Raw genomic sequence first — 19,794 nt, 5'->3', positions numbered from 1 at the left:
GCAAGACCTTGAACAGTTGACATAAATTCTATGACAAGGCCCCAGATTGTGTGGCACTCTGATGCAGCAGACTGGAAGTTCTATGGTAGCGTCATGAACTAGCTATGAACAACCCACCAACTATGGATTATGCTGCCTTGGCAATGAGTGATGAGGAATCACCCCCAAAAGGTGGATGAGGAGAAGCTCAGTACCCCAAGGCTGGGAGTATCATAGCTACTACTCCCAAAAGGAAAGATAGGGTAGTGGTTTCGGTGACTCCCTTCTGAACTGCTGTTGGCCTGACACGGTATCTCATGAGGTATGCTGCCAGGGGCCGGTATCCGAGATGTTACTGAGTGATTGTCGAGGATCATCCAGACCTCTGACTACTATCCCATGCTACTCATCTGTGTGGGCACTAATGATACTGCAAGGTATGACCCTGAGCAGATCAGAAGTGACTACAGGGATGAAGGGCCTGGAGGTGCAGGTAGTGTTCTCTTTAATCCTTCTGATTAAAGATAGAGGTCCAGGCAGAGACAGATGCAGCCTAGATGTGAATGCCTGGCTATGCAGATGGAGTCGCCAAGAGGACTTCAGCTTTTTTGACCATGGGATGCTATTCTGGGAAGGTCTGCTGAGCAGAAAAAGGGTCCATATATTAAGGAAGGGGAAGAGTATCTCTGGATGCAGACTGGCTAACCTAGTGAGGAGGGCTCTAAACTAGGTTGGATGGGGGCAGGTGACAAAAGCCCATGGGTAAGTCAAAAACATGGAGACCTGGGAGAACGGTCAGAATCTGTCTGGAGCATGGGCCATTATAGCAGGGGCAATGGAGAGACAAGAGGGAAAATAGAGGGGAAATCAAATCAGTATCTTAGATGCCTGTGTACTAATGCAAGAAGGATGGGGAAAAACAGGAAGTACTAAAAATGCTAGTGAATAAACACAACTATGACATAGTTGGTGTCACAGAGACTTGGTGGGATAATCATAGAACTAGAAGAGACCTTGAGAGGTCATCTAGTCCAGTCCTCTGCACTTGTGGCAGGATTAATTATCTAGACCATTCCTGACAGGTGTTTGTCTAACCTGCTCTTAAAAATCGCGAGTGATGGAGATTCCACACCCTTCTTAGGCAATTTATTCCAGAGCTTAACCACCCTGACAGTTAGGAAATTTTTCCTAATGTACAACCTAAGCCTTGTTTGCTGCAGTTTAAGCCCATTGCTTCTTGTCCTATCTTCAGAGATTAAGAAAAACAATTTTTATTTCTTCCCTCTTGTGACAACCTTTTACGTACTTGAAAACAGTTATGTTCCCTCTTAGTCTTCTCTTTTCCAGACTAAAGAGACCCAATTTTTTCAATTTTCTCTCAGAGGTCATGTTTTCTAGATCTTTAATCATTTTTGTTACTCATCTCTGGACTCTCTCCAATTTGTCCACATCCTTCCTGAAATGGGACGCCCAGAACTGGACACAAGTCCAGTTGAGGCCTAATAAGAGCAGAGTAGAGTGGAAGAATTACTTCTTGCTTACAACACTCCTAATACATCCCTGAATGGTGGTCACTTATTTTGCAACAGCATGACACTATTGACTCATAGTTAGCTTGTGGTCCACTATGACCTCCAGATCCCTTTCTGCAGTACCCCTTCCTAGGCAGTCATTTCCCATTTTGTACGTGTGCAACTGATTGTTTCTTCCTAAATGGAGTGCTTTGCATTTGTCCTTATTGAATTTCATCCTATTTACTTCAGAGCATTTCTCCAGTTTGTCCAAATTATTTTGAATTTTAATCCTATCCTCCAAAACACTTGCAACTCCTCCCAGCTTGGTATCATCCACAAACTTTATAAGTGTACTCTCTCTGCCAGGGGTGGGCAAACTTTTGGGTCCACTGCCACATCTGGGTATGAAAGTTGTATGGCGGGCCATGAATGCTCATGGTTCCCGGCGAATGGGAGTTGTGAGGGCAGCACTTTGGGCAGGGGCAGCTTGGGGAGCCCTTTGGCTGCCCCTGTGCATAGGAGCCAGAGGGGGGACATGCCGCTGCTTCCGGGAGCTGCACAGAGCCCTGGCACGTGCAGAGCAGGGCAAGCCCCAAACCCCGCTCCCCGTTGGGAGCTCGAGGGTCAGATTAAAACCTCTGAAGGGCTGGATGTAGCCCCCAGGCCGTAGTTTGTCCACCCCTGCTCTATGCCGTTATCTAAATCATCGATGAAGACCTTGAAAAGAACTGACCCAGAACTGATCCCTGCGGGACCCCACTCGTTCTGGCCTTCCAGCATGACTATGAACCACTGATAACTCTCTGGGAAACGGTTTTCAAACCAGTTTTGCACCCACCTTATAGTAGCTTCATCTAGGTTGCATTTCCCTAGTTTGTTTATGAGAAGGCTATGAGAGACAGTATCAAAAGCCTTACTAAAGTGAAGATATACCATGTCTACCACTCCCCCCGCATCCACAAGGCTTGTTACCCTGTCAAAGAAAGCTATCAGGTTGGTTTGACACAATTTGTTTTTGACAAATCCATGCTGACTGTTACTTATTATCATATTATCTTCTAGATATTTGCAAACTGATTGCTTAATTATTTGCTCCATTATCTTGCTGGGTACAGAAGTTAAGCTGCCTGTGTTTATAATTTCCTGGATTGTCCTTATTTCCATTTTTATAGAGCAAATAAATCAATTTTCAAACACCTAGAAAATAATAAGGTGATAAATAACTGTCAGCATGGATTTGTCAAGAACAAATCATGTCAAATCAAACTAATAGCTTTCTTTGACAAGGTAACAAGCCCTGTGGATGTGGGGGAAGCAGTAGATATAGTAGATCTAGATTTTAGTAAGTCTTTTGATATTGTCTCACATAACCTTCTCATAAACAAACTAGAAAATTACAGCCTAGATGGAACTACTATAAGGTGGGTGCATAACAGGTGGGAAAATTGTTCCCTGAGAGTAGTTATCAGTGGTTCATAGTCAAGCTGCAAGGGCATATCAAATGGGGTCCCACAGGGATCAGTCCTGATTCTGGTCCTGTCCTATATCTTCATTGGTGATTTAGATAATGGTATAGAGAGTACATTTATAAAGTTTGAAGAAGTGGGTTTTTTACCCATGAAAGCTAATGCTCAAATAAATCTGTTAGTCTTTAAGGTTCCACTGGACTTCTTGTTGTTTTTGTGGATACAGACTAACACGGCTACCCCGGGATACTTATAAAGTTTGTGCATGATACCAAGCTGAGAGGGGTTGCAAATGCTTTGAAAGATAGGATTAAAATTCAAAATAAACTAGAGAAATGGTCTGAAGTAATCAGATAAAATTCAACAAGGACAAATGCAAAGTAATCCATTTAGGAAGGAACAATCGGTTGCACACATATAAAATGGGAAATGACTGCCTAGGAAGGAGTAGTGCAGAAAGGGATCTAGGAGTTACAGTGGATTGCAAGCTAAATATGAGTCAATGGTATAACGCTGTTGCAAAAAAAAAGCAAACACCATTCTTAATGTATTAGCAGGAGTGTTGTAAACCAGACACAAATAATTCTTCTGGTCTACTCTGCACTGAGAAGGCCTCAGCTGGAGTATTGTGTCCTGTTTTTGGAGCCACATTTCAGGAAACATGTGAACAAATTGGAGAGCAACAAAAATGATTAAATGTCTAGAAAAGATGGCTATAAGAAATGATTGAAAAAATTGAGTTTGTTTATTCTGGAGAAGAGAAGACAGGGGGGGATGGACATGATAACAGCATTCAAGTACATAAAAGGTTATTACAAGGTGGAGGATGAAAAATTGTTCTTGATAACCTCTGAGAATATGACAAGAAGCAATGGGCTTAAATTGCAGGAAGGAAGGTTTAGGCTGGATATTAGGAAAAACTTCCTAACTGTCAGGGTAGTTAAGCACTGGAACAAATTGCCTAGGGAGGTTGTGGAATCTCCGTTATTGGGGGGGGGGGGGTTTAAGAACAGGTTAGACAAACACCTGTCAGGAATGGTCTAATTATTATGTACTCCTTCCTTGAGTGAGGGGATTAGATGACCTCTCGAGGTCCCTTCCAGTTCTACACTGCTATGATTATTACATTGTATAAAGGAGATTTTAAATGAAGTGGATCTGAATATTAATATAATTAGCTGCTTATTTTACTGATTCTCATTTGATCCGAAACAGTTGACATTTAAATCATATTTAGTTTTCAGAGTTAATCACTGAAAAGAATGGATTCATTCAACTCTTCAAGTATTGTTTCAGACTACCTGCAGATTCAGGAAGACATCTTTGCATTGATTTGTACTATCTTCACAACCCTGAAAACTAGAAATATATAGGTATATAGAAGAGAAAGCATTCCTGCTAGAGTATTATTCTATAGCAAAGCATGGGTTCAAGAGCCACCTAATCCAAAGGCCCCTGGCTCTACAAAAATGACCATCAATACAATCAACCTATAACCCAAGAGATCCTGCTAAGCCTTTAGGGAGAATTATGAAATTCTTCAAGGCCAAGTGGGGAGGTGAGACATCTCCACTAGCATCTTCCAAACAACCTAAATTTGCTTCCTTTATTAGTAGTTCTTCCCATACAATATGCTGGGTAAAAAGGGCTATCTGGCAGGTGGGGCTAGTCTGACGCAGCATGATTCATGTGATTGGTGATGGAAGGTGGGGAGGGGAAAAAACTGGTTGGAATGTTACACTGGCACTTTGCTGCTGGCCCCACCAGTTTGTGTTTTCAGTTTTAAGCGAGGCTGTAGGTCTATTGTGAAGAGCACCATCCAAATTTGAATAGCTACCACAATGTCCAATAAAGTCCACAGACATCAAGAAAGACAACCTCTTTCTGATGAGAACTACCCTATTAATCTCAGTTGGGTGTTAGCTTAGAAGCTTTATAATTACAGTTTAAATGTCAGCATCTTAAGTATTTCACTTCAAATAATTATACCGGGAATAGCCAGATATTTTATGCTGGCATTTGAGTGGAGTAAGAAAATGTTAACCCCATTCTGCTCAGCCTTTGATCACAATACTTGCTTCTGCAACTTCTTACTCTGAAGCAGTTTGGCCATTTACTAGTTGCTTTAGCATTTCTCATGCACCAAGTATTACAGGATTTCCAGTGATATTTTGGTGGTACACATTCAGGTCAGATAAATCAGTCCTGGCGTGTTAAGCTTTAATCCTTTAACAAAGATATTCCAGTAGTCTCAGGAGTCTGAACCTCAGGTTTGCTTATACTCCCTGAGATCACAGGTTCACATTCCAGCAGTGACGACTCCAGCCTTCATACTTGCCAGGTAACAGCTTGATTTCCATTCCGAGATATACAAAGTTTTATTGGAGAAAAGGGGTTGGTGGCCACTTTTTAAAAAATGAAGTAGCACAGATTCTGCCCCAAGGTTCTGTCTAGAAGTGATGGGAAATTTGACAAAAATCAAAAAGTTTCACAGGACCATACCACTTAGGCCAACATTTTCAATAAATTAGCCAAATGTTTTGTTTTGACTTTTATGTATATATTATATTCTATAGGGTCAAAGTGATGTGCTTTGGAATGTTTCAGTTCTTGAAAAATTCTGAGTTTGACTTTTGATCCTGAAACAGGTTGAAACAAAATTTCAGTCTCAATTTTCTGTAGAATAGAAATTCTGTTTTTCGACCAGCTCTGTTTCTGACAAAGTTAGATTAGGAGAGACAGTGTTGCCTAATGGATACAGCACTGAACTGGGACTTAGGAGACCGGCATTCTATTCCTGACTCTGCCATGATCTGCTGGGTGACCTTGGCCCACCCCATGCATCAGTTACCCCGTCTGTAAAATGGAGATAATGATACTGACCTCCTTTGTAAAGTGTTTTGATATCTACCGATGAAGAATGTTATACAAAAGCTAGGCTAGCTATAGGCAATGGAGTTTGGACTAATATCCACCCAAGTACCAGATAATGGTTCATTTCCAAACCTATGCAGAAACATTTGTTTACCATACTTCTCTTCATTTGACAATGAGGCTTTGCAGAAAGGGAAGCCATTCTGACATCTTGCAGGGTATAACTATTCAAGGGCCATGGTAGCGAACGTGGGGAGAAAGGAACAAAGAGATAAATATAAAATAGGAGTGATGAAAATAATTGAGAGATTGAGTTGAGGCAAACAAAAAAGGAAAGAAAATATTAGTAGAAGGAAAAGAGAAACACCAAGCAAGATGGAGAAGGAATAGAAGACAAGGACAGATATAGAAGTGGTCCTATACAATCCACAATTTTCCAACATCTCAATGCAATTTCGTTTTACTAGCTCAGTTGTTGGTGAGGATTTAAGGACCATATTCTGTCCCCAGCCCTTTTGCTCAGCTCCCATTCATAGCAATGGGAGTTCTCATGCATCAAGAAGTAGTACCAGTCTATGGTCTTAACTTATTGCCCCAGGCTTCAGACTCTCAGGGCCCAGTTCTCCTCTTTTTAGTTTAACATTGGTGAAATTTCATTTATTTCAATGATTTTACACCTAGTTTGTTCCAGAGAATGGATTCAGGCCCTAGAAGGGTGATGCAGCCCTCACCACACACTAGGGTTAAGATGATAGTTATTCACTCCTTTGCAAGAAGTCTGATTTTTTTAAAAGCTGTTAGGCCTGATTTCTGAAGTAAAGCAGGTTGGATAAGAATCTAGATTTTGCTAAAAAGCAACAGTGTGCAACTGTCTCATTAAATATATATATGTATTTTAAACATTTATTCTCGTGATAAAGAATCTACCAAGAAGAGAAAATAGCGTATGATTATATACTTATGAGGTTGTAATGAGACTAGGCAACGTGAAGAAGTAAACCCCATTTTGTTAGTTTTAAGATTGCAAATCATATGGTTCCTGCTTCAGATGCCAGACAACTGTAGAAATTAGTTTCTAATCACACACACCTTTCCTGATACTTCCAAAGCCCCAAAAACTGACCCGTTTGGATTCCCCCAAGGAAATACTTTATTCATTCTGTCGTTATGTCTCCTTTGTAATCAACACTGAGAAATGTCACTTTGATTAAACACAACTCTGTATGACTAAAACCACAGTACAATAAATTCTCCAGAGCTATCTTTCAGAACAACTGATTGCTCTCCAGTCTTAATCCTCCAGAGTCTTATTTAATCAAAATGATGTTGCTAATTAAGGATTAAAACTCAGAATAGAATCGAAAAGGAGGATTTTTTCTCTCTCCTTTGGGCAGGTCAAGGAGGCAGAATCTGTTTTAAGGAACCAAACAGTCTTTTCCACCTTTGTAAAGCTACACTATTCACTAAAGTTTGGATTTAGTCCAAAGATCTGCATTATTAACATAACTGGGGGGAAGGGAATAGCCCTGAAAGCCACCCCCATATGAACAGAAATATGACCTAATAAATTCATTGATTCATCAGTGATGCATTATCAATCTTCAGATTTCATCAGTTTCAGTTCATAATAGATACACTTTGATTTATTGTTGGTACTACCAACAATGCTTTGCACATATATAGCACCTCTCAATCAAGAATTTCTGGATAATTGGCAAACATTAAGTATCACAAAACTCCCTCTGAGGTAGGTAAATATTTGTGTGTATCTAATAAAGGAATTTCTGTCCCAAGGGAAATTCCAGTAGATCATAATTTTGTCCCAAATCAGAAGAAAAATGTTGAACTGTTGAAACTTTGTGGAATAAAGTGTCCAGAAAAAAATCTGTAAATGTCAAAGTGTTCCATTTCAGTTTTTTAACCAAAAGAAAACAGTTCACTTTGGGATGACAAAATGTTACATGTCAATTTTTCCAAGGAAAATTCTTTTCCTGTACAAAATTGTGATTTTGGTGAAGCCCCATTTTCCAGCCAGCCCTGGTAACTATATAGATCTTTAAATTGAAGAACAGAAGTCAAGTGACTTACCTGATGTCCTAACCTGTCAGTCACAGCTGGAAAGAGAATCTATGAGGCCTATCTTTCTATCACCACTACTCACATGAGGAAGACTACCACCTCTTGAAGTAAATGACAGTTCCAAATGTGATGTTTTGATTTTTTTATTTTAGTGCTGGTACTTATATGTGTTCAAGGAACTTTGCCATCTCTACAGAGTCTACTCAACTTAGAGCAAAGGATTGAGACCCAGCAAGCAACTTCACCACATCCCTGCCAGGCCTTTCGGTACCATAGTGTAAGAACCTAAATAGAATAGCTTGGTTCTACACAGCAACTAGCTCATTAATTCTGTGTCAAGTTGAGCAAATCACTTGACCTTGATTCACCCTGGGTGAAAGTCCCTGGCTTGTGTTATGCAGGAAGTCAGACTAGATGATCAGAGTGGTTCCTTCTGGCCTTAAGATTTATGAATCTATGTGCCTGGAAGGAAATTTAGGTAGTCCATTTGAAAACTAATTTTTACAGCTAAAAATGAGATTTCCTATATAAATTTGTTTTTAAAAAATTGAGATGCACTTGAGTTTTTAATTAAGCTCCATCATCTCACACAGTTGTGCTATTGCAATATTAAGAAACTCACCAATTGAAAAAAGAAAGAAGTTCCTTTGGTTCATAATCCTCAAGGTTGTATGCACTCAGTGGACAAACTACAGCTCTTATGCCTCCTGATCCAAAGCAGGCTGTTAATAGCCCAAAGTAGAAGAGTATTTTCTGCTCCTTTTTGGCTAGTGGGTGAAGGATATAGCGTCTGTCTATATAAAAATCTTCAAAGGGGAAGGCAACAAGAGGTAGCAGGGCCGTACCTGGAATGGGGAAGAAAATGGACATATATAACTGGTTAAAATGATGAAGCACTGAATCCAGTATTTATTTTCTAGATTAACAGCTATATTGGAATGATAGTCTCTGAATTAGTAAAAAAATCCACATGCACAATGAGAAAGAAAATTATTCATTCCTTTAGAGCGAGATGTGGGTACAACTACAAGTCCAGAACTTTTCTGAATACTACTATTAGGCAAGAATATTGACTACATATGGCAGAAGTACTTGAACTTCGCTGCTTTCAGGGCTGGCCTGGGGCTAGAGGGCTGCAGTTAAGTGGCACAGAAGTTCTCTTACAAATAAAGAAAGATTACCATAATTTCTGCTACTCTTTTAACTATCAAGATGGATTAATAGAAATTGCTTGCTTGAACTCAAAAGCTGTAGTTTATCACTATATCAGATAATTTGGCAAATGTTATGATGTATTCTCAGATATGCTAATTGGTTATTTTTACTTATTGTATCAGTTTTACTCTTCCCTTTGCAGCTTCAGAAAAAGTTAGCCCCAGAACACATTTTAGGACTCTGCAGTCAAGATTTGGCACCTCCAATCTACGGCATTGTTCCTATAAGCAAAGTGAGGCTCCCATATTTGATGAGTTACATAGCCTTCTAAGTGCATTTTGAGAGAGATTGAAAAATACATCATATACATAATATTTGCACACACATCTGCTTCGAGCATGGCAACAGGGACCAGGATTGTGATACTAAACATCAAAATCTGAAACCCCAGCCCCAGGATGATGGATGAAGCAAAATTTGTAATAAGCTCCCACGATAAAGAGTCACATCCCATGCATCGTACATACACTAACAAGTCTAGTACCAAATCATCATCCCTGACTAATATTTTATATTTATTTACAAGAAACTTTCCCTTGCTATAGTGACATTTGTTCCTCTTTGGAAAATGCTTTGTACTACCTCTGACAGTTGTCAGTGGAGGGCTAAGTGGTCAGATGCAATATATTCAGTATACAGTTCAACGATTTATCCTCGTTTTATCATTAGAGTCAATTTGTCCCACTTTGATGTCTTATTTTTTTTTTTTTGTAATCTAGACTCAAAGGGCAAGGGGATTCCAAACAGGAAGTTTATGGAGTAAGGAAGGGGATCTGAAGGAGGTCATCTTCTCAGGTAGTTCGTTCAGTGCCTTGGACCCCTTCTTTCTTTTTTCCACAGACCCACTTGATCCTCTGTCGTTTTTTTCTTCTAAATTCTTGTGACAATTTCTCTTCAGTCATCCACAGCAGGTGCTTTCAATCCAGAATTATTTGCTGCTGCAGCAGCATTCTAAAGGAGGCGCTAGAGTTTCCAGTGCAAAGGTGTCTGAAACATGACCTCGGGGCACCTGCTGCGCACAACTGAATTCAAACCCGCACTTCTGGATCGAGGTCAAGAGGACAGAAATGTTGCCTCGAGAGACCCATTCAGAAATTCTCTCAATTACTCCAATGCTATTCTGATGCCTAGCTAAATAACAGCTTATTTGCCTGCATGCAAAAAAACACTTGGGATGAGTAAATGTGAATAAGCTTGTGTGTCCGCTATACATGAAGTGGCTATGCAATTGATATATATTTTAGTATAGAGTTATGGGAATTTCCAATGTCTACGTAATGTGGCCCTGGAGCGGCAATAATTTGTTCTGCCCTCATCTTCTGCCTGTTCTGGTCACTTCAAAGTTGGTGATTTTATTAAGTTAATCTGGTAGTTGTGCAGTTTAAAGGACAGGCTGCAGCATCAGTGGTGACTGTTACTGTCTAGTTGTACCTGCCTGATCTGAGCAGCAGTCTTAAGGTCCCTGCTTCATCTCAACCCTGACCTAGAGACAAAAGATAATTCAGTTTTTATATCAGCTCAGCTTAGGCTGAGAAAGCAATGGTCAGCTGTGACATTTACTAAATTCCACATGACAGTTGTACAAAGTGAGCAGAGACTTGCAAACTCAGTTTGTCTAGGAAGGGGAGTGGCTCCACCCCCTATTCCACCCAATCTCCTTCACAACCCATACTAATAGCTTTGCAGATCTAAAGTTTCAGATTGTCCCCCATTCCAGCCACTATGTGGAAGATTATTAGGAGGTGTCCATACATTACATTCCTGTGTATTGAGGGGACTTCAAATGTACAGAAGATCATAGGTCAGTAAAATTTACACATGTAAGTTACCTAGAAAAATATTTAAAGAAGTTTATCTTCAAAGATTTTAGCCCATTTGGTGGGGGAAGGAATCAGATAGTGCTAATATGAGTCAGGCCCTAAAGGTAAGCATCAAAGTTTGGCTTCTGAGTTCAAAGTTTGTCGAGGCAACATGTACGTCTTATTAACAACCATGTAGCTTTTAAATACAGCAGAACCCCATAAATTTGCACCAACTGGAGAAATGCATTGCAAATTATGGACATTAACGAGTGGATAGATCATGGAATTTCCCAGAAGTGACTAGTGATTGCGGGTGCCCAACTGGATACCTTAAAGGGGCACAGTTTCAGAAAATGCTGAGCGCCTGCTTTCTAAAAAAAAGTCAAGTCACTTTAAGGGGTCACAGTTTAGGCTCTCATCAGACTGCAGCACCCAAAATCCCTAGTCATCTTTGAAAATTTAGATCTTATTTTACAAACATTATGTAGTGGTGTTCAAAATAATGCTTCATTAAAGTATATTAGCACATATACTCCAGACTAAAGAAAAGCTAAGTCCTTTGCTATTAGAGAAGTTTGATGAGGCCACCACGTTGGAGACAATCATTGGATTTGCATATATGTGAGGAATAGTATGTTTCTATGATACTTTTAAAAAAATTGACTTATTAGAGCAGAATTGCATACAAAAAGCACATTGTAGATGAAATAATCATGGCATAGCACCTACCTAGAAAGTGGAGAAACATACAGATATACACCAGCTTGATTCTCCCCACCAGATGTTCAGCAAGCCAGCCCATGAACACAGGTGCTAACATGGAGGCACCTACAAAGCACATGTTTATGATGGCTGCCTGGTAGTTGGGATAGCCAAGTTTGATAGTGCAAAAGAGAATCATGTTGCAGACAATGCCAAAGAAAGTGAACCTCTCACACAGCTCCATCAACAGCAGGCAAATGGCCATCTGAAGTTTCTTCTGAGACTTGAACCCAGATGAGTTTCCAACATGCTTGCCTTCCTCGGGGAATTTCCTTTTCTCCCTCTCAGCAGTGTGGTTCAGAAGTTGTTTTTCTTGTAAGTCTCTAAGGTCTGTAACAGGCATACTTAGCTGTTCTGAGCAAGACTAAATTGAGTGGGTTAGGTTGTATGTACACTTCTGTTATCCTCCGCTATAATTAACAAACTGGTAAGACCCTTGCTTTGAATTCCACACCTTACTACCACAATTCCTCAGGATACCTATCACTTTAGTGCTGTTACATTCAAGATCAAGGAGCATGGGGGACACCAGTATTTAAACTTCTCTGAGTGCACAAAGCTGCTGAATCCAATCTGTTTATTTAATTAGTTTGTCTGGTTGTGAACAAGACTCCCCCCCCCCGCAAATAATATTACCCATTAAATTATGTGAATCCAATACAATATATGCCAAATTGTATCTGCATGTTACAGATAAAGGTTTAAATACTGAGAGAGGCTAAATTGTTTCAGCAGAATTCAAGTACTAGATCAAGAAAATAATTTGGGGCTAATATTATGATACCTTAATTAAGCAATAAGTGAGAAACTGCAAGCAAAGAGATAAAGATAGAAAGAATGCATGTTTTTAGGTGAACAATATCTTATCATTATTACAATTCTTGTTATTTTTGGTTGAAATTCAGATAAGAAAGTTAATTAGAAAAGTAAGAAATGCTAGTAAATTTAAGTACAATAAGCAGGTTTTACAAGAAAGTAATTCTGGAGTATTAATGAAGAGAAAAAGCAATAAAAAAGCACCCAAAACCAGCACAGCTTCTTTAGCCTGACCTTGTACCACAGCTACAACATGTCATAGGGAATCAGAATGGCTTTGGTTCCTGGGTATTAATTAGAAACTATATAGTCAACTTAAAGAGAAATTAGGAAGGTTCTACAAGTCTACAATATCCCTGGTGGGCAATCCACTAAGAAGTTTACAGAAAATGTGTCCAACCTCCTAGACATAATTCTCCACTACTATGTATAGCCATTTATACCTGTCCCAAATGGTAGTGTTCTGCATCCACTTTGCACAAGTGTAAATGACTACACATGGTTAAAGGCAATGGTGAATCATACCCACTGTTTCTAAATAGAACTATCAAGTCCTCACTTTGTAAGCTGTGGGAACAGAGACTCTTTTTTAGTTTTACCTAACTATACAGATACTTACATGCACACATGCTCCCTACCCTTTAGCAGCTCTTATACCTACCTATTATTAAGTAATAGAGATGCAAGATAGTATATAAATGACATGCATAGGCCCAAGTCAGAATCCCAGATCCAAAATTAACTGAACTTTGGTATCAGGTGTAAAGGTTACTGCCCTAACTTTTTTCTGTAATGGCCTATAAATAACAAATCCAGAAGCCCTGAAACACAGATCCAAGCATCCATAGAGCCCCTTTCTTAACCAGTGTTTTTAATTCAAAAGGGGTTCTAAAGCCAGAACTTGGCTAGAGGTATCACAGAATTTGCTTAGCTCTGGGTAAGACTGTAGAGGATGAGAGAACTTTGTATTATACCAATATCTATGTCTGCCACCTTCTCTAAAAGAGACTAGGCTGAGTTTCATTCATGTTTGATGGCTAGAGAAAAACAAGCTACAGAGATCACCTGCAGCCCCAGCTGGTTTCTGTTTCATAGTTTAACAAACCTTGTCCCAAACCAAGCCACAGGGAAGGAGAAAGTACTGTGACCAAAGAGTGCACACCTACCCTGTTCTGGGGAGTACCTCTTACCTAGCTGCTGGTGCATTAGGGTGCCCTTTCTTTACTGTACTGGAAGATATAACTGTAGTATAAAACCAGATTGAAAACACTATAGTAAATACACTCTGCTTCCTACACACAATTTAATAGGGAATATTCCCAACTCCAGTGTAGATTTGGGGTGGGGTAGGGGCACCTGTTTCTCAGGTGTTGCTGATTGAGCTCAAATGAGATCATGGGAAGAGGGGTAGAGCTAGAAGGTTTGCTAATTGGGTTAGATGACAACAATTCCTTATTTGATGTTAGTTTGCCTTATCTTGGGGTCGGGCAGGGAGAACAACTGACTGCTTGGTTGGTTAACCCCCATAAACACCTCAAGGTAGGCTGAAACAGGTGTGTGAGAGCGGGTTTCTATTTATGTGATTGTTTCAGAAATGGGTCTGGCTCATTTGATTGACATGTTTGATACTCTGAGTATATATATATATATATATATCTTCTAATAATGGTGGCGTGCTTTGCTGATGAGAGCCTAGGGAATATGTGCTCTATACCTAGTGCTGACCTGCTGTATGGTCTTGATGAAAACCTTTAGTCAATCTGCTCACTGGTTTACCCCTTAATATAGTACTCAGATTGCTTACTGAAAAGTGCTTGAGGAAAGGTGGTGGTAGACCTAATAATATATTTAGGGTTACACCAGTTTTGAAGCAGGTGAGATTTTTAAGTGGAAACCAACAGCACCAGCTCAGGACTGAAGTGGGCTCAAAGAGGAGTCCTGCTTCCGACAAATCACCTTGGCCCGCAGCAAAAGGCTTTGGGTCAGATTGACAAAGGGACCTAGGACTACTAGCTTATGGGATATTCTATTGAAGTTGTTCCAATTTACTGAACTGAATAACTCAATATTAATTGGGCCACTGAGACTCACCCTACAGCCCAGGGTGGCGGACACTCACCTGAGAGTTAGTAGATCCCCGTTCCAAGGTGGTATCCTTAGCAGGTAGAATAGGGACTTGAACTGAGGGTTTTTCACATCCTAGGTAAGCACCCTAACCACTGGATTGGAGGTTAGCCTAGTCTTACCCTCCTCTGCCTTGGCTGTTTTATGTGGCCTCTGAGCACACCTACTGGATCAGGCCCTGCACATGACTCAGGAAGAGAAGTGCCTATTTTCCCACAGTTCGTAAATTGAACTGGGGCTTATATGTGAGATGAGCATGTGTACTTCCAGAGGGAGGCAGCAATGTGCATGCCCCCACCCAGAAACGTAGGCACTGGGGGAACTTTTACTGCACAAACTTAGGCACTGAGTGAGTTAAGGCCCCTTCAGGGTTCGATGGCAGACAAGTGGGAGTTTTGTGGATCACAGTGATGTATAAGTTTGAGGCTTAGGTGCCTGAGTACCTTTGTGGATCTGGATCTTGAAATCCTTGAAAGTATCTTCTGTGAAGATGGGACAAGTAGTTCTTGCAGTGGGGTTTGCTATAAAAGCACTTGTTCTTTCCAGGGCTCCTAGTGGTCACAGTCTCTGTAACAGAGGGCTGACTGTCTGTAGAAGTTGTATTTTGGCAGGCCATCTGTCAAATGAATAGGCCAACAACAGAAAGGAAATCTCTTGGTTCTAGAGTCCATTTAAAATAGTAAAATCTGGCCAGGAAGTAGCTGAGGCACTTGTGTTTGGCTCAACTCCAGCTAGTACTAACCTACCACCTGCTTTGACTTGGTTGAGTACTGGTTGCCTATGTGGTTCTATGGCTAAAGGGCAAATGATCTAAACTTCTCTTCATGTGCTGGAAAAGTCAAATTAGCTCTTGCCACGTTTCTTGAGGGGAAAACTTCATGGACATTTCACTGACTTCTTTGGCAGTACAAGTGTAATTTTTTTTTTAACACAGGTCCAGATTTTTAAAAGTACTTAGGCGTTGCTCTGCTCAGTGTTGCCAGTCCTAGCTAACTTAGGTTTCTCAGTGGCATTTTCAAAAGTGATGTAAGCCCAGATCCTCAAAGATATTTAGGTGCCTAACTTCCACTGATTTTTTCAATGGAAATTAAGCACCTAAAGACCTTTGAGGCACTTAGGCATCTAAATCCTATTGACTTTCACTGAGACTTAGGAGCTGAAGTGTCTAAGTAATTTTTGAAACTTAGACATAGAGTCCTATGTCAGTGAGGCTTTGCAACACTGAGCAGAGCAACACCTAAATACCTTTAAAACTCTGGACCACAATGGTTAAAGCAGAAATATTCTATGGCTGAAACACTAGCCATCTTTGAAGTCAATGCCAGAATTCCAGTTGACTTCTGTGGGATAAGGGTTTGGTCCTGTGTATACTGATCCAGAGACTGCAATGTAATTAAAAGGGTGACCACTTCAGTGACGGGAAACAGAGATGTGATACCGGAGGCAAAGACTAGAATCTTCTGTTTTTGAAAATTACCACTTTAATCTTTCTTGTGTGTGTGAGAATTGTTTAACTTAATGTAGGTAGTAGTTGTGACTAATTCATCTCCCTGCCAATGAAGCATTGTTCCCTACAAGATGTTTTCTAGTAAGAATAGCTGAATAGACAGGCACCGTTGCTAGATGCTAGACAGGCACTGTTCATAACTACTTTGTTTTAGGGGAGTGCACAGTGTCTATTTCCACACCTCAAAGAAAGGGTCACTCTTCCAATTTTTATGTGAATCCTCCTCTTGTTCTCTCTGCAGTTGATTCCCTGATAGGAAAGGAAAAAGTAGAATAACTTTCAGTCTGTCTGAGACACAAAAATAATTATTGGAAGCAATGGTCTTTGACAGTCTGAAGATAACCTGCTACTTATGTAGTTGTTTCAGAAGACTCCGAAGTGGCTCTGAAAATAAAATAAATTAAAAGGCATGATAGGATAGCCATGTGGTTAAAGCACAGACTGGGAAACCGAAGAATTGGGTTTGAGTCCAGCTTTGACTCAAGCTTGTGGCGTGACCTCAGGCAAGGTCTCATAAGCTCAGTTTTCTCCATCTGGAAAACAGGGATGATAACACCTCCTGCGAGTGAGGTAAGATTCCATAAAATGTGTGATTGTTGTAAAAGCCTCTGAGGAAAGGCTATATGTAGGTTAAAAAAAATTATAATCTTCCACTTAACATATCCATTTATGAGATTTCTGTGTTGCTCATCCCCATGGTATTTAGGCACTGTAGTCTATAAGCACAGAACTTTGAATCTGGATTTGAATAATTGGAATAAATCATAATACACAACAGTGCTTTTTTGGTATTCCTTGTATTTAATATGTATATCTGATGCTGCTGATAAATCTTGTCGGCAGCAATGAATAATGTTGAATAATGTCCATAGGACTATGAACAATACGTCGCAGAAGAGCAAACACATATCAAAACCAGAATGCTTTGCAAATAGTGTTAAAGACCAATTAAAACCCTGAAATACAATTATCAAGGAGTTGAGAAAGCATATTTGTGAAAGTGGGAAAACCAACACATCTATTCAAAGTTCTCTAAGCTATAAACAACTATTAAATGTGATAAAAGTACACTTTGAAAGCTGGAAGATAACAGCTATGAAATCACCAGTTTATTAAGACTATTGATTATAAGAGAACTGCTCTGTGAAAACCCTCAGAAGTTATATGGTTATGCTACTAAATAACATTTGCATAGTTTTATTCATTCTTTGGTAAGTGTATTCTTGAAAAACTTTCAACTTCTTAGAGGAAATGGAGAACCCAAGGCCTGAATTTTCCCTCCCCCTCCCCACTGCAGGATATGAATAACTCATTTTTCAAAGACAGTAGCAAAGACTGCCCTCAGAAGTGCAGCACCAGTAAAAGGTACTTGATTTAAGTCAGGGGCAGGGTAATATATATCAAAAATGTTTGTTTATTTTTTCGCTTTCCAGCAGAATTAAATTGGGACTTTTGGGGAAGCCCTTGCAATTCTTGCTTATTCTGCTAGAAGGAAACACTACAACAGATGGAACCAAATCCCTGAAGTGAGCTTTCCTCCAGACCAACAGTGAAGTGTGCAGACAGGACCAGTTTCATATTAACTCTCAAATGAGAATAATCTGTAGCATTCCTATGGGGGTTAGACATCGTATCACCCACTTTTTGAGTGGAGTCTGGATAATGTTGAGATATTTTTATGATTGCTTCAAATATTAGATCCCAAATCTGAAAATATATGAAGTGAACTTTCATAAGGTAGCAATAAATTTACTTGTCTTCCTTTCCCCTTGTGTTCTACACTTTTCTTTCCAAAGAGTACTGTGTCCCTTTGCCCTCAGAATAATTTTTGATCATTTTAAAATGCCCCAGTTTATATTTTTCCCTCCTAAAACTAAGGACCCAATCCTGTGTCTCCTAACTGTCATGTGAGTCAATGGAATTTGAAGGTTCCTGTCACCTTGTAAAGTCAGGCCCTAAATAACAAAGAGTCAGGAGACCAGACTTCTATCATGATTCTTCTGCAAACGTCTTGTGTGACCATGGGCAGGTCATATTTACCTCATCTGGGCCTTACTTTCTCCATCTTCAGAATTGGGATAATATTTAGCTACCTCACCGTAGTGGTATGTGGCTAAGTTCACTAAAATTTGTACAATGCTTTGAGATCCGAGATGAAAGGAGCTTGGGAAGTACAAAGTATTATAAATAACCTGAATGTTTTCTATTGCCATCCTTACAGGCCAATCCAGCAGGTACTTCAGAACATGTGTAATCTTAAGTGCGAGCAGTCCTACAGACGTGAATGTGACTACTCACTGCTTACAGTTATATAGGTACTCTACCTTGCTGAAATGGAACTATTGAGAGAAAGCAAAGGAGGGGAGAACATAGCTACTGGTTCTGCTGCCGAGTACATGGTTTATAACTATCAGAGAGAAAAGGCAAAGTTAGTTGACTTTTCTCTATAAAGTCCTCTGCAGGGAGCTGATTTTAAAATTGCTGATCCAAAACCCATTGCTATAATAAGAATGATTTTGGCATAATTACACTGTTCCTTCAAGCAGCAGAGGTTTTATTTCTTGAGATTTTGTTCAAACATATATAATTATCTATGCTGAACAGTTTTTCATATGTTCTCAGGCTCTTGTCTTACTGCACCTATTTGATGTTTTTATAATTCCGGAGTAATTGTATTGCAATTGTTTTTCATGATGCATGGTGCAGTTTTAAATCACATTGCTGGCAGATATTCTTTATGATGACATTTGTTCTAATGGGAAGATTAGAACCAGTTCTATCATATAGAAAGATGGCTTTTTTTTATGTCACGCTATAGTTTGTAGATGGCACTTAGGATATTCTTTTCTGACATAGATTTTTAGGTAGAGATTGGAAATAGCTTCTAAGGCTGTGTCTACTACTGAGACAATATTATCTGTGAATCCGAGATGGTTCCTACTGTTCTCAGAAAATAATAGGTCCTTTTATGTCCCAGCTGTGTGGCTTGGAAGAACCCCAGTCTGGAGGGAAAGAAGCATGGATCTCTACCCAAGAGAGGTAACAGCTGAGAGCCAGGAGCCTGGAGTGGGTACCCTTGCTGAACTATGGAGGGGAAATACAGGCACAGTTGCTCTGAACTGTGACACCCACAAAGTAGACTGCTAACTGCAGAGCTAATCTTACTCAAACCTGCAACCTTTCCGTTATCTTTTTCTAGTTCAAACCCAGATAGCTTGCAATAGTATGGATTTGTGTGTGTGGTTCCCCTCCTCCTCCTCCTTCTTTTTTGTACAGTTCTAGTCAATAGCTTCTGTCTTTTTTTTTTTTTTAATTGGGCTATAATATGCAGTAACACTTAAACTGAGATAATTAACATTGACCTTTTGCCCAGACAGTAAAATCAATTGTGTCGGGTGCCCAAAGATCTGTGTGCTTGGATCCCTGCTTTTAATCTGTGTATGCACATCACTGTCAGTAATTGAATGAATCAATGTGGATTTGAAATTTCATTCCTATTCTAATGATACATATGATAGGGTGAATTTTAAAATAGTTCTAATATTTCTCACATCTTTGTGCTGTTTGCTTGGCTATCCAATATAAAGGCTTAAATGTCTAGAGCTTTAATTCAATTCAGCCAAACCAGAGCTGTTGCTTGTCCAGTCAAGATACTG

General features: G+C 39.8%; 1 protein-coding gene across 1 annotated transcript in view; it reads right to left on the bottom strand.

The window, feature by feature from the left end:
• The window catches only part of SLC15A5 (solute carrier family 15 member 5), a 65,975-nt gene extending 52,262 nt beyond the window's left edge, over positions 1 to 13,713 (bottom strand). Inside the window, exons 1-3 of the mRNA XM_073329880.1 lie at positions 13,674 to 13,713; positions 11,659 to 12,021; positions 8,535 to 8,757 (exon numbers count right to left, since the gene is read on the bottom strand). Coding sequence (XP_073185981.1) covers positions 8,535 to 8,757; positions 11,659 to 12,021; positions 13,674 to 13,713 — 626 coding nt within the window. The remainder of the gene's footprint in view (positions 1 to 8,534; positions 8,758 to 11,658; positions 12,022 to 13,673) is intronic.
• Positions 13,714 to 19,794: the final 6,081 nt, after the last annotated feature.

This window comes from Lepidochelys kempii, chromosome 1 (assembly GCF_965140265.1).
Source record: "Lepidochelys kempii isolate rLepKem1 chromosome 1, rLepKem1.hap2, whole genome shotgun sequence".
NCBI classification, from domain to species: Eukaryota; Metazoa; Chordata; order Testudines; family Cheloniidae; genus Lepidochelys; species Lepidochelys kempii.
Note: the sequence above shows the minus strand (reverse complement) of the source record. Positions and strands in the feature narration are given on the sequence as shown.